This window comes from Peromyscus californicus, unplaced genomic scaffold, assembly GCF_007827085.1.
Source record: "Peromyscus californicus insignis strain IS unplaced genomic scaffold, ASM782708v3 Scaffold_3__1_contigs__length_106647218, whole genome shotgun sequence".
NCBI lineage: Eukaryota > Metazoa > Chordata > Mammalia > Rodentia > Cricetidae > Peromyscus > Peromyscus californicus.
The window spans coordinates 33,157,457-33,172,619 of record NW_026294551.1 but is presented as its reverse complement, the minus strand read 5'-3'; the positions used below and the strand labels follow the sequence as shown (position 1 = coordinate 33,172,619).

General features: G+C 43.4%; 1 protein-coding gene and 1 non-coding gene across 2 annotated transcripts in view; both read right to left on the bottom strand.

Moving 5' to 3' along the window:
• Ankfn1 (ankyrin repeat and fibronectin type III domain containing 1) overlaps nucleotides 1-15,163 on the bottom strand; it is a 393,623-nt gene that overhangs the window by 75,177 nt on the left and 303,283 nt on the right. The window contains exons 8-9 of the mRNA XM_052757767.1: nucleotides 2,778-2,875; nucleotides 109-199 (exon numbers count right to left, since the gene is read on the bottom strand). Coding sequence (XP_052613727.1) covers nucleotides 109-199; nucleotides 2,778-2,875 — 189 coding nt within the window. The remainder of the gene's footprint in view (nucleotides 1-108; nucleotides 200-2,777; nucleotides 2,876-15,163) is intronic.
• On the bottom strand, nucleotides 10,133-10,239 carry LOC128123504 (U6 spliceosomal RNA). The gene has a single exon (XR_008222686.1). It is a non-coding gene; the product is annotated as a U6 spliceosomal RNA (small nuclear RNA).

The window sequence follows — 15,163 nt, the reverse complement described above, 5'->3', positions numbered from 1 at the left end:
AGCCCAGCTGCTGCTGTGAGAAGCTGATGAGGGAAGGGAAGCTGGCAGGGACACCTTAGGGATGGAGCAGTTGAGCATGTTGCCATCCTGGAAGTAGCTACCACCTACTAGAGGGAGAGGCACATGCCGGCGTTGTGGTCTGAGCTGGTCCCCATCCTTTCATGTTGTAAGCTGAGACTTGAACAAAATACTGTTGGCCCTGCAAAGAATTGAAATAGGAAACTGCATCAGGTGTTAGAATTCATTATGTTCACATATGAAGGAGTCTCTTACTTTCTTGATTTCAGAATTGGAATATCGTAGTTTTTTTCTTTTCTGACTCCCTATGCCCCTAAATTATAGGTCACTTCATCTTTCTGTATGCATACCTACCTATCCACCTATTATATATACAAACTTACACATACAAAAATTGATTTTATACATACATATATATTTGTTTGTATAAAATCAACTTTTTCAATAATATATTCTGATCACAGTTTCCCCTCGCTGAGCTCCTCCCAGATCCTTCCCACCTTGCCACCTACTCAACATGCTCTTTTGTTTTCTCTCTTTAAAAAAAACCAACAGGCAAACAAAGAAGGCCATAATAAAAAATAAAATAAACAAAAATAGAAAAACCAAAAAAGCCCAACAGACAGACAGACAGACTCCCCCCCCCCCCCCCCCCCCCCCCCCCCGCGTGCGCGCCATAAAACCACATATTCTACAACCCACAAGGTTCTGCTAGGTTTACCAACAACAGCAAGCTCCCACCCTCACCTTTTCCCCACTTTTTCCCCTCCCTAGAGGCAACCAGCTTCAGGTGGTCAAGTTGCTGTAGAAAATGAACAAGCCACAGTAACAATCTTGGCAGACTAGCGTGTGAACACAGACCTCATTCTATTAGTGCCTGCATAGTACTTCACTATGAGCAGGTGCCTCCATTTTTTTTCAGCCAGTCCTTCACAGGTGGATTCTGGGACTCTTTCCATTTTGTGCCACAACCAATAATGCTTCTATGAACATCCTTCACTCAGCTGTTCAAGCATGAAAAAAATCAGCTTTCTGATGTGACTTCATTTCAAAGCCACTATTAAAAGAATGGCCTATATTCTTTAACATCTTTTTATGGCATTAAGAATTAAGGAGTTGATTTTTTGCTTACAGATAATCCTTTAAAATGTTTTGTATGTAATGTTTGCTTTGAGGTTTCTTTTCTTCTGTTTTTTTTTCTTCTTTTATTTTTTTTTTCTGTGAAACCAAAGGGGTGTTAGAAAAGCCAATATTGGGTGAGTGATTGCTTACTGTAAGTGTAAAATGGCATTTGCATTTAGAAAAATCTCTGTGGAGATTTTGCTAGGATTTCAATGATATTACCTTACCATATGACGAAGTTAACACTTTTTTTCTAGCATTGAAAATTGGGTTTTATGCACTCAAGGTTATAGGGATGGCCTAGATCTCTAAATTCACTTCTAGGCATTTATATGCTCAGGATAATGTCTGCATCGCTATTACTGGATGGCGCAGTGGAAAAAAACCTCATCCCTAGAGAAGCTAGTTTAGATGTCAGAGAACCTCTCTGTGGAGAGTTTTCCATTTTTATCACGATATCACTCTTTCTTTTAAGCAATGGAAAATTCCCTGGGGATTCCTCCTGGCCTCCTTCCACCACGCGAGCCAGGGTGTGGGGGCCAGCCTTCTGCTGATAGCATCTCTGGGGGCCACCCACTCGGGGGCTTTGTTTGCTCTGGTAATCCACAGTTCTGGCCTCTGGTGTCGACATGCGATTAGGACTAAAAGTCAGGATTCTTGGTGGTGACCAAACCACCAAGAATTCTCTTAGAATAAAACTGGATGCCGTTGGTTGATGGCAGCTTTTTAATGCTGGGTTTCAGGATTATACGCTGCAGATAACTGTTTTAATTGGCTAACCCCTAAGAAAATAACAGAAATATCTCTCTGCTCCTCCCGTAATGAAAATCTTAAGGTATTAATTACTTGAATTGTATTTTTAAAAGTTTTCGGTTACTCTTAAAAGATCTTGATTTAAAATGATATATTTTTTTTTTATCTTCTGAATTGTAATTGTTTGAGGTAATTTAGTTTCCTCAGTCTGAGCAGATTTGCTAGGTGTTTTTATTTTTTTGCATTTTTGGATGCTTATTTGTGGTTCAAAATAAACAATTAATATTTGAGTTTAGATTGGTAAACAAATAAACATGGCTAGCTCTAGCTTTTCATTCACAGTTAAAGCTAGTTTATGTTACGTAGAGATTGCCTTACATAGTTTCTTTTCTGTAGTAGCAGATTTAGGCCAGGGTTTTTTTTTTGTTTTTGTTTTTTTTTTTTTCCTTTTTAATCAGGGGACAAGGATATCTCTCAGGAAATTGTGTGACTCCAATTGATGACTGATCTCAATGAGGCGGTGGGGGTGAGGGCTAGATGAGGCTGTTATTTTTACCATCAGACTGGGAGTCAAAATTGGATCTCTCAGAGCCTTTGATCCCCTGCAGATTAGACTGTGATCCAGAAGGCAGAGGCTTTCAAGGCTCACACGAGGCCAGCCCCTTTCTGATCTCTGAGAACATGGCAGCTTACAAAGTGGTTCATGCTGTCTGCCTAGCCTTTTGTGAGACTCAGATTATGGATACCAGACATATCACGCTTAACGAATGGCAGTTGTTGCCAGAGGACCGGGTGTTGGCTGTTGCCCTCGAGAGAGTAGCATTTGCTACCAGCACCCCTGTGCAGAAGGCAGGGGAGGACAACTCCATCAGGAGGACACTTACCGTGGTGAGGCCTGTGATTGTGCACCTCAGGGTCTGCAGGTTGTCCATGAGGATCTCCCCAGCCAAAGGGGAAAAGTCTTTAGACTTGCTCCATTCCACTGCAGGGGGTGATGGGGGGGGGGAGAATATGACAAGACTCAGTTACATGACAAGAAGTGCTGCAGGAAAGAGCTTCCACCCTGCTCCTGCAGGGCCCCACATCCTCAGAGAGCTCACAGTCCTCCTTGGATGTCAAGTCACTTTCCAAATTCATGGTTTTTTTTTTGTTTTTTTTTTTAAAGATGAGCTCTCTACCAAGAGAAAAATAAGTCAGTCCTCATTTAGATACCTTATAAGTTTTTAAAATCTTGATAGGTACAATTTATATTAGTATGCATGCATTTTGTGATGTTCTTAATGTGAGATGCAATATATATTAAACATGCATTGGTTGATGATAGGGATGTGTTCTGGGAAATTCATCATCAGGTAATTTCCTTGTAAGAATACTATAGACTGTACTTACACAAACCTAAGTCAGCATGATGCGCTAGGCCCTAGGCATTTAGCTTATTTTTTTTATTGAAATGTCTATAGGGTGAAAAACCCTAAGTTTTGTCCATGAGACTATTGCTATATAAAGACACCATGCCTGTGTACACACAAACGTACAGGTACATTGAACATGGCAGTCCAATACATAAGTTACTGAATATGAGGACCAAAGGGCCCATTAGGATACTAACCTCTTAGCCCTGACTTGGCCTCATTTTAATGAAAAAGCTTTTTCGAAGGCTGGGTTACATTCGCATCTCAAATGAAGATACTTCTGCTCATTTCCTCTTTATCATCCAATGCCTGCTCCTGAAAAGACCCTCTTCCTGCCATGCCTCATACACTAACCTCTTCTACTTTCCTCTCTGGGCCTTCTCCCAACCTTGCTCAGGAGCTTCTGCTGGATCTGGGGTCTGTGGCTGACCTGTCCAGTGCTCTTCTCTGACATCCCCAAGGAGGTGTTCATTCACACTCACTTCACCCAAATCCCATCCTCCCATTGTACTGTGTAGACGAATTTGTAAACAGCCTTATTAAATAAGAAACACAGAGCCAAATACAGGGGTGAAAGCTGTAGAGATCAGAGAAATACGAATAGCCATCAACTAACCTTAGCTCACCACGCTGCAGTAGCTTCCCAAGGGAACCGAACCTCTTCCTGTCTAACCTGCACCTTTATTGCCTTGCTGTTCTGCCTTCTCATTGACTCTTAGCCCAGCCACCTCACTTCCTCATCATTGCTTGTCTATACAGACCTCCAGGTCTCTGTGGTTGGTACTGGGATTAAAGACATGTGTCACCACGCTTGGCTGTGTCCTTGAATGCATAAAGACTGCCTGCCATGTGATCGGATTAAGGGTGTGTGCTACCACTGCCTGACTTTTGTTTATGGCTGGCTATCTGTGTTCTCTGATCTCCAGGCAAACTTTATTTATTAACATACAAATAAAATATCACCACAGTACTATGTGACTCTATCCTTTCATAGCATCTTCCACTGGTCCCAACCTCCCACTGTACTATGTGACTGTATCCTTTCATAGTTAGCATCTTCCACTGGTCCCAACCTCCCATTGTACTGTGTGATCGTATCCTTTCACAGCATCTTTCACTGGTTTTATAGGCCATGGTCAGGAAATGAATTGGACATCACAGGTAGGAGCATCTTACATAACTGTTTACATACAGGAGGGACAAAAAGCAAGCTGCACCACCTTAGGAGCTGAAGTCACATGGAAAACCTCTTGACAAGTCAGAAACATGAAGATTTATGATATATTCTCTATGACACCTTAATCTTCGGCAGTTAAGTCAAAGTGGATCTCAGTTTGCTGCCCTGTGGACCATCTGTCTCTGGTTTTGGAACTGCAGTCTCTATTCCCTGCCTCACCTCTCTGTTTCCTGCAAGTCCAGCTTGCTTTCTTCACCCTCTAGGCATCACTGCCCTAAATTTCCTAGAGCTCCCATAATTGGCAGCAGCCCCGACATGGGACACGCAGCCATCTCTGGCTTCCCCTAGTTTTTGCATCCTTCCTTTTTCTGAGCTACACCTCAGCTGGGTTTCTCCCACCCTTTTGACTGCCTCTGCTTAGATTCTTCCTGGTTCCCTCTTTTCTCCTTTCCAGTTGATGCTGTGTTCCTGGGGCGGGGTGGGGGGTGGGGGGATTGCTAGGACCTTTTCTTCCACTCTGTGTGCTTGCTACTGATGCTGGCCTTCTCTTCTGTGGCTTTGTGGGTCTTGAAAGCGGGACTCTAGGTCTGGCCTCTCTCTTGTGCTTTAGGGTCCTCCTTTAAATTTCCTCATGAGCATCTCTGCTTTGTCTGACTTCTCCCTAAGCACATCTCTTTGCCAAGAGTGTTTTCTCGGTATTAACAACTGGCATTTCCATCTATCCAACTCCCAAACCCAAGTCTCGGAGCATCCTTGCCTTGTCTTCTCCTACTTCCTTATAACCGATTGATCACTAAGCACAGAATTTCCACTTCCAAAATGTCTCCTGCCATCTCCCCATTTCCCCTCCCATTATAATAACCCTGGAACCAAAACCACAAGCATCACCACCCAGGAGCTTCCTAACTAGGTTATCCACTAGGCTCTTATTCGTTATTCATATTCATCATTATTATGTCATTATTCACTCTTCCTTCTCAAATCTCTTCATCGTGTCCTGTTGCTTTGGGAATACAATGAAATCTTAAAAAGGCATTCAAGGATCTTCATGTCTGGCCCCAGCCAGGACTACTGTCCTTGTCCCTCGCTGTGGGCAGGAAGAAGGGCTTTCTGCTGTATACCTCTGTTTAACTGATCACTCTGTGTACTTTACTCTTTGTGACATTTTGTCTTTCAGCCTTTGCTTGGTGGAATGCTGATGAGGCTACGAGACTCAACAAAGTCAACTCTGGAGTCCTCGGACATAATTAACTAAATACCCCTGATTTGTGTTCCCAGCATACTTTGTTAACATTAACACTATATTATGTTTTATGGCGTGTGGCTTTTTCTCTTGTTGATTGTGAGAAACTTGAGAAGTATCCCTTATTATTTCCCTCCCTGGTACTAAGTATAGATTTTGCTGTTTGTGTATGTATATGCCCCTCCCCCCATAGTACTTTCTACAAAATCGTGATATTTTTCTTCAATGTAAGTCTTTCCCCATCTCCTGTCTTTGAACCTCTCAGACATATTATAAAATGTAATTAGAATCAAATGATTAAGATTATATATCAACTCCCAAGTCATGCCTTCATTGCCTCATCTTACATACCCTGAAACCTATAAACATATATTTTATTTGTTTGAGGCAGAGTCTCATTTTGCTGCCCAAGCTGGCCTGGAGCTTCCTATGTAGCCCAGGCAGGTCTTCAACTCATGATGACCCTCCTGCCTCAGCCTTCTCAGTGCAGGTGTGAGCCACTTTAAAGACGATATATAGATTTTTTTTCCCCAAAATGTTTTATTTTTGTGAGCTACTAGCGCTTAAAGAGACTCTTGAAGTGCAGTTGAGGGGACTTTGTTATCATGGTGGAATGGCACACTGAACTGAAGACAAAGAGCAGCAGGTTAACAAAATAATGAGATCATTAGCATTTCAAGCAAAAGCGAGTAGTAGAGTCTGGAGAGACAGCTGCTCAGTTGAGAGCACTGGCTGCTTTTACAGAGCTCCTGGGTTTGGTTCCCAGCACCCACGTGACAGCTAATAACTGCCCATAACTCCAGTTCTGATGTCTACCAGACATGTACAGTGTACCTCACCCGGCTAGGGCACCTTCTGATTGGTTTAATAAAGAGCTGAATGGCCAATAGCTAGGCAGGAGAGGATAGGCAAGACTTCTGGGGAGAGAGAGGAACTCAGGGGAAGAATCTGAGAGTTGGGAGATTTGCCATCCAGACACAGAGGAAGTTGGAACTAAGGTACCGAGGAGAGGTAACGAGCCACATGATAGAATATAGATTAATATAAACAGGTTAATTTAAGTTTTAAGAGCTAGTTGGGAACAAGCCTAAGCTAAGGCCAAGCTTTCATAATTAATAAAAAGTCCTGTGTCATTATTTGGGTGCTGGCGGTCCAAAGAATATCTGACTATACCCAACCATAAAATTATTTCCATTGCTACTTCATAATTATAAGTTTGCCACTGCTATGAATTGTAATGTAAATATCTGTGTTTTCTAATAGTCTTAGGTGACCCCAGTGAAAGGGTCATTTGATGCCCACAAGTTGTGACCCACAGGTTGAGAACCGCTGCTCTACTTCCTGCTGCATTGACAAGACATCTCCACCTGCCCCTTTGTTCTTTGGTCCTTGGAATTCCTTCCGAGTCTCTGGGAGCCAAGTCCCAAGCATCACACTCATGCAGCCCGCAGAAACTGTTGAGGGAAGACCGAACCCTGATACCCCTCGGACCTGTATGAGTCACTGGCCCAGACAGCCAGTTCCAGGAAAAGCTTTCTCTTTTCTACTCTCTGATGCAGAGCAGGAGAAACAACGATCTGAGGATCCAGATCACACTGGCATATAGTATGCAATGGTGGGACAAGGGCCTCCTGAATCTCATTGCAAAATGGGACCCCCTCAAAGGGACCCACACTGAGACAGACCTGTGTCAACAGCGAGCACTGTCAGTCGAAGAGCCATCTCTCTACTCAGTCAATGGCACCGGGAGTGTGTAGAAACTTCAGGTCAACTCCTGTCACCCAAGATTCCAAGTCACGGGGGACACTCTTCTCTAAATCCTGATCCACAGGAAGACGACCCTAGCGTGGATACCCAAGCTGAAGTTTTCCAGGGAAGGGCTGGGACTCTGGTCTAACAATTCAGATGACAGCCTCACATCAAAGGAAGGGTTTGGAAATATAACAGAGTTTTTGGCAGGCGATTAATGAGACTTGACTCAAAGATACAATGCTTAAGATTTCTGAAGAAACCACTATTTTTGTCTGAATAAAAAGTATTTATACTCTATTGAAATGTGCTTTATGAAAACATGTTTCAGAAGAACATGAGGCCTGGCTTCTTGACAGACCAAACAAAACCAAAGGCAGGTTTGTGAGGAGGTGGGTTCTGCTTTGGGAGTTACTACTGGGTCCCAGGGTCCCACCCAGTGTTTGATTAGATCCCGAGACTCATCGGAGTTTCGTAGGTGAAGGAGTTTGAGAAAAAGAATTCATACCAGAGGGAAAAAAAATTTCCCTTTTGGGATAGCCAGTCGGTTTCCAGGCTGCCAACTGCGTTTCTCCTCCATGTACTTCTTTGGGTGGGGAGTGGAGGTGGTGTGGGGTGGGTGGGGTTGTTTGTGGGGGGTGGGAGGTGGCTCTTTTTGGCCTGAAGCTACATGAAAATGGAAGTCGCTTCTGATCAGCTAAAGAAGACAGAGAGAATAGTGAGCAGGAGTTGCCTTGAGAGCAACGGGATTTTAGGAAGGCAGTCGAACATGCTCCCTCTGAAAAGTTCCTTGCAGGTGGTTTAAAGACTTCATAGGACAGCCCTGAGAAAATGGCATATGAGCCTTCCCTAAATCCCTGAAGGACTAGAGTGGTATAGATGAACTTTAAAACCAGATAAGCTATATAATTTGAAGATAAAGATCATAGATACTGTCTCTGTTTAGTTTGGGAAACAGAAGCAGGGTTAAACCACGCAGTCCCTCATAACAACTGAAAACAAGCATGGAAAGGTATCTGTGCTCCTTAAAGTCAGGCTGCGGTGCAGAACTGTGATTTACCATATTTATATCAGGTAACTACAGCCATTTCAAATGGCAAGCTTTGTGATTTTAACACAGATTTTATTTTTACCTAGGATTCAAAAGCATTGATTCATTTTGGGCAGTGCTATGGTTTGAGCACAGTTTGTCCTGGCCATGCTGAACTTGGTCTCCAGGGTACCAGTGCTGGGAGGCAGGAGTGCCCTTGAGAGATGGTTTGATTGTTAGGAGGAATTAATGTCACTCTCACAGGAGTGGTTAATTACCTGGTTAGTTACCATAAGAATGGGTGATCTCAAAGCAAGGCAGTCCAGCCGGTTTTTGTTTCCTCACATATTCCTGCTTTCAGGAATGAGTTGAAGAAGCATGACGCTCTCCTTAGTATCATGTACCTGGACTCTCCAGCTTCCGGAACCATGACCCCCGGTACATGCCTCTTTCTCAGATATTTTGTCCTAGCATCAGAAAATGAACTAAGACAGGGCTGGAAAGGCCTAGCTTCACACCACCGTGGTGATCTGATTGCAGCTATATAAAACACGGTTCAGAAGTTCAGGAAGAAAAGAGCTCCTGACGGCCTGGCCCTGTCACACGAAATCTTCGACGTGATGGGAAGTGTCACGGAATCAATGTCAGAAGGAGACTCATGGCTCTAAAGAATTTGGGCGCACAAGCAGAGAACATGATCATGAGCCGCAGAGTGCTGTGGCTCGCACACTTCCCTGCGTCTCAGGCTGCAGCTTTGCTTTGAAGGGTAAAGATGATACAGGAGCGAAAGCACCAACAGACAACACGGCATCCATGTTGAATTGATTTCTCTTGAGTTGACACAAAAAAGAAAAAAAAAATGCAAACCAGAACAACACGGGCCAACACACACATGAAACCTGCTAGCCTGCAGGTCCTCGAGTCACAGGTGTCCCCAGCCCATCTGCTTAGAGTGTACTCAGGAAGAGTGTGCTGTGGAAGTTGTACTTTCTCCCCACTCCCTCCAGCCCCCACCCCCACCCCCACCCCCAACCTCATTGCTTACACTGCTTTGTCATCTTCTTCCTCCAAAGCTTCTTCCTGCCCCTCACTTTAAAGGAACTGATGCTGTAGAGTCCCCTGACTTCCCAGTGGGGAAGCATCCCTGCCAAGTCTCCCTCCCCCAGCAACTTTCAGACTTCCCCCAGAAGCTCCTGTTTCTTTGTGTTGCCTTTCGCATTAAAGAGGTCCAAGGGGCTTACGTTTTAGAACTGCAATTCCCTTGGTGGTCCTAGGAGCCGCCACAATAGAGTTGATGCTCCTTTGAGACAGGACCCCTCTGCAATTCCTGTTGCTCTCCAGAGCCTCCACTTTCGTCCTCACTGCAGTGTTAGCAGCTCTGGACACGCCAGGTGGATTGGATATCTGAGTTCTGATTTGGGGATGCCTGAAGTGTAATGTACACACAAATCTGATGCTGATACATGGACACTCCCCCCCCCCCCCCCCCCCAGACAGGGGTTTTCTGTGTACCCTCGCTGTCCTAGAACTCACTCTGTAGACCTGGCTGGCCTCGAACTCAGAGATCCACTTGCCTCTGCCTCCCGAGGGCTGGGATTAAAGGTGTGTGCCACCACCGCCAGACTAAAAATAATACAAAACACTTTATGAATTTGTGTGTCATCCTTGCACAGGGGCCATGCTAATCTTCTCAGTATCATTCTAATTTTTAGTAGTGCGGAATACGTCAAAGCACAGTCAAAAAGAGAATGGAGGTTGGTTGAGCTGCTCCATTAGGGGTTAGGGTAGCAACTAACTCCTTTCTTCCATAGTCTAGAATCCTGGACTCTCCATTTGTCCATATATTGCCTGTTAGGAACCAAAACAGAAAGAGACAGATGGGGAAATAAAAAGGCATTTCCGATTTCCTATCAGCTCTTCTATGGAACCAAAACGGCATTCTGGCTGGTCACACTCTGGCTGGCGCCTGAGCTAATGAATGGAATTTGGCTAGACAGCCCTGCCCAGCACCAGCATTATGAAATCTTCCTCTGAGCCATCTGAATGTGCAGTTTCTAACCTTGCAGGCCAAGCCCAGCGCAAGAGGAACAGAGAGGAATGGAAGGACACACCCACTGAGAGACCCACATTGCAATCAATCGCAGCCATTTCTAGCGATGAGAAAAAGGTGTCTGGGTACAGCGTGAACAAGTTCAACACTTGTGGCTTTTAAATTGGGAACTGACATGAAATCTGTGGCACTGGGGAGTCTTTTTAGCTCTGATAGAATGTGAGGTCAGAGTTGCTTGCATTTTTTTTTTTTTTTTCATTTTAAATTCCCTTGGTAGTCCTAGGAGCAGGGGCATGCGTTACTTTCAAACAGGAATCTTTATTGTTTGCACAGCACATGGTCATCCAGTTAATTAGAAAAACATTTTTCCCCAAATTAAATTTCCCTAGAAAAACAATGATTTAAATTAAGGGCAAAAGTCTCTCCCCTATACCCCAATATCAGGGACGCTTTCTTGCACCTATTCCTTCTAGAAGATTAAAAGTAAAGTTGGAAGCATAAGGCTGTATTATTTATTTATTTATTTATTTACTGTTAGATTCTGCCATCCACAAAAGTAGCCTGAGCTAATTTACCTGCATGTATTCTCTGTGCTCTTAGGTTTTGCTTGTCCTATGGCAGTACTACACCAAGATATAGCCAGGGAGCAGAGATGGGTAAACACCCAGATTTTTTAAAGTAGTGGGCAAGCGTTACAAGGCGCCCTGAAAGGTCCGCTACATCACCTTTGTCTTTGGCTTCTGAATTCCCTAACAGTTATACCGCTGTGACTTGCTGTCATTTTATTCTTTTTCTTGATCTTTTTGGCTGTCTATATGGGAGATATTGTTTTCACTGTTCTTACCACCTTCAGTAGTTGGACTTTTCTTGTCATGCTCAGCATGAAATGCGTTTTGAATACTTCGGTCCTTCAGAAGCCCAGCTGCCACCAGCCCCATGTCTCCAGGAAGACACTTGAGACCTTTTCTCTCAGATGCTGTCCTGACCCTCGGCAAGGGGAGGGGTGGCTTTCATTGAATTTTACTTCAGTGGCTTCTGCAGTCTGGGATGGCAAAATCTAAGGAATTTGCCCCAGTCAAGGAAATGGGAACCCAATAACCCTCAAACCCCCAAGCATCTCCTGAGTTGATTTATCTACTGGCTTTCTAAGGCTGTTAAATGGAGTGTTAGGAAGATCCCAGAAAATGGCCAAGTACAGAGTTCAAAATCTACTTATCAGGTCACATTTGGGACCATGCAGCGTAACAGTGTGACTTTTTAGGAGCCAAAGATAGGGAGATGGAGGAAGGCGGAGCTGATCCCAGGAGCCCCACACGATGAGTGATGTCCCAGGCTGCAGTTAACTCATTGAAATCACTAAAATGATAGAAATTTGGTCAACACAACTATCGCTAAAAAATAAATGATATCCATGAAAAAGCAAAAATAAATAACAGGAAGAAAGAGCAAATGCTCAGACTCTGCACTCCAGGGTTTACTCTTGCGCTCTTGAGGTCATGCACTCCTGTGTCTATGTCTGAACACTGGGTAATGCTGCCCTGCCGCATCTTCTCAGCACCTGTCCAGTGAAGTCATGTGGTCTTGGAATTGTCCACAGAGGGGATATTTACACCATAGAATTAGCAGGTGATATAAATCACAGCTTAGAACAAGCTGTGATTTATGTTTCATGAGCTGTCTAGACCAAGTATCGGCAAACTGTCATTCCAGATCTGACCCAAGGCTGATTTTGTGTGGCTTGAAAGCAAAGGATAGTTTTAGGTGTTTTTTTTTTTTTTTTTTGCATTTTTAAAGGATTGTAAAAACAAAACATACACATAAAGATATGTGACAGAGACCATATGTGGCTCACAAAGCTCAATTTATTTACTCTCTGGTCTTTTGGAGAGGAAGTTTACTGCTCTAAGGTCTAGATTTAAGAAAGTAATGGGGAAGGTATTAATAATGCAGACTAAAGTGAACATTTTCAGGACCAGTAAGATGGTTCGTCAGGTAAAGGTACTTGCCACTAAGCTTGATGACCTGAGTTTGACTCTCATAACCCACTTGATGGAAGGAGAGCGCTGACCAGGTTGTTCTCTGACCTCCCCGCCCCAAGTCATGACATGCATTTGCACATGTGTATGTGCATGCATGTGTACACATACACACATAAATAAATATATAATTTTAAGTGAACATTTCTGTGGCAGTTGCATAGTAAATCACACAAAGAATTGAAAAAAAATTCTCTTCTAATATCTTAGATCTATGATTTGATTTAATAAGGCTGTTGCTTACATCATTGGTAAGCAAGTCAGGTTCCTAAGAGGACTTCATTGCTTCATTTTTGTCTTGCTATAGTTAAGTGAATAAAAATAGCCAATATTAACATCAAAATTGTACTTACATATTAATTATGACTGTTGGCTACAGATTCAGGAGTTCAAATAAATAAGCAAATGTATCTGGGAAAAGTTATTGGATTATAAGGACTTTACAATAAAGAATATAGCATATTTTATTGGTATTTATAAATCACATGCTGTCCTTTCTTGCAGTAAAATTCATACTAGATTTATTTGTGTATGTGCATCAATCACATTCCCTCATGCCTCCCAAGGAACAAGTTAAGCATTTACTGTTGTACCAGTGGATAAATGCTGTGAGATTGCTCTAGAAGACTCACTAACAAGCTGGATATAGTATCTGATGGGTGCAGAGTTTTCTGGCATAAATTAGGTAACATTCTGATGGTAGTGGTCAAAAGCAAAATACCCCCCACCTCACCCCAACACAAGTAGGTCTGAGTGGCACAGTGAGGATCAGAAAGTCAGTTACCAAGTACTTGCTGCCTAAAAGGCTTGAGCAGTGACCAGCAGAGTGTTCATCCTTGCTACATCAATTCTTTCTGCTTTATTCAGGGCTGGACCAGAAATTGGCACAGAACAGAGTGTGCAAGGTAGACAGCTTTGAACTTGACTAAACAACTGTGTGACAGAGTCAGGGCTGACAAACAAACTGAATGTTGACCATTTGCATGGCAAGAAATACCAGTCCAGTGCTTCCAGTGGCCCAAGAGTGCTCCAGCATTATCTAGGCTTCATCATAAGTATTATGTCTTGTTATTATTCATAAGAATATTTCATTATCATACATGGCTATTATACTTTACTCCCCAGTTATCTGGGTTTCATGAATAGGCAGTTTTAGGACATGATGAACTGAAAATAGATTCATAGTTCACCAATCCAGATAAACTCCACTGTTGGAGTTTGGAACACTGCCATAGTGTAGAGTTGTAAGATGTCCAGCTAGATTGTCACTTGTTTAGACTTTAGACTTTTTTTTTTTTTGAAGAGAAACTGTTGGGATAAATTTTGTTCATTAAAGAAGCATTTGCTTTTTAAGACTGTAGTGATCAAAAGCAGGGACTCAGAACTGAGGGGCACTTAGAGATTCCCCAGGCGAGGAGTAGCTCCTCCTGGGGTGAGAGCCCTTCTTCTGGATTAGCCTCCTGAATCTGAGATTTTTGTTTTGTTTTGAGTAGAGTGAAGCCCTTGCTACTTCAGGAAGAATTCCATAACAAAGTATTTTCCAATTCTGAGAAATACTACAGAAAGAGAGCAAATGATCAGTCGTCTCGTGTACATATGGCGAACAAGACTATTCTCCAAGCCAGACAGCCCCCATCTTCATGACTTCAGCTCGCTCCACCTGTGTAAGACCATCCCAAGGGGACTTGATGGTTGTTGGTGACCTTCCCTCATAAAAGGAGGGCATAGGAAGGGCCATTGGGTTCTCACCTTCGTGTTCAGCCACTCTTCCCAACCAGGCATATGATATGCAGTTCTATTCTTATTACACAGAGCTTCATGATCTCACAGAGAGTCTGTGAGTGTATTGGCTAGGGAGGACAGACGGAATGGGTGGTGGGACATCTAGGCTATCTTGAGAAAGCTATCATCTAAGACCATCGGAAAACACAGATATTTCCATTACGATTCATAACAGTAGCAACATTACAGTTATGAAGTAACAACAAAAATAGTTGTATGGTTGGTGGTCACCATACCATGATGAGCATCAAAGGGTCACAGCATTAGGGAGGTCTTAGGTGACCCCTGTGAAAGGTTCATTTGACTGCCTGAAGGAGTTGTGATCAGAAGGTTGAAAACTGCTGCTTTAGGGTCACCTGTACTCGTGCCTGTAACCCCACTCATGCTCTGTAAGTAACCCTGCTTCTCCAGGTTGAACTTGGGAATCCATCTTTGCTTTGTCATTGGGACTTAAAGAAGTGGGGATGTGTGTGTGGGGGGGGCAGTACCTAGTTGGCCCCAGGGCAAACATTACTGAGACAACATACAAGGTCTAAGATATATGGCCAGTTCACAGCTTTTTGAATCTTATTGCATGCTCAAGACATTAAAACCACCAGCTGAGGGGCCAGCGTGAGAACGCGTCAGCTTCCCTGTCAGGCCAGGTGATGGGGTTTATTCAGAGACAGGCGGTTTTGCTTTCTTCCCCCCATGGTTGCTGTTGTTTTCTTTTCCTTACCACATTTCCTTCAAAGATTCCCATTCATTGAGGGAAGGACCCATGCCACACCGACTTTGGCGTCTGCTCTACT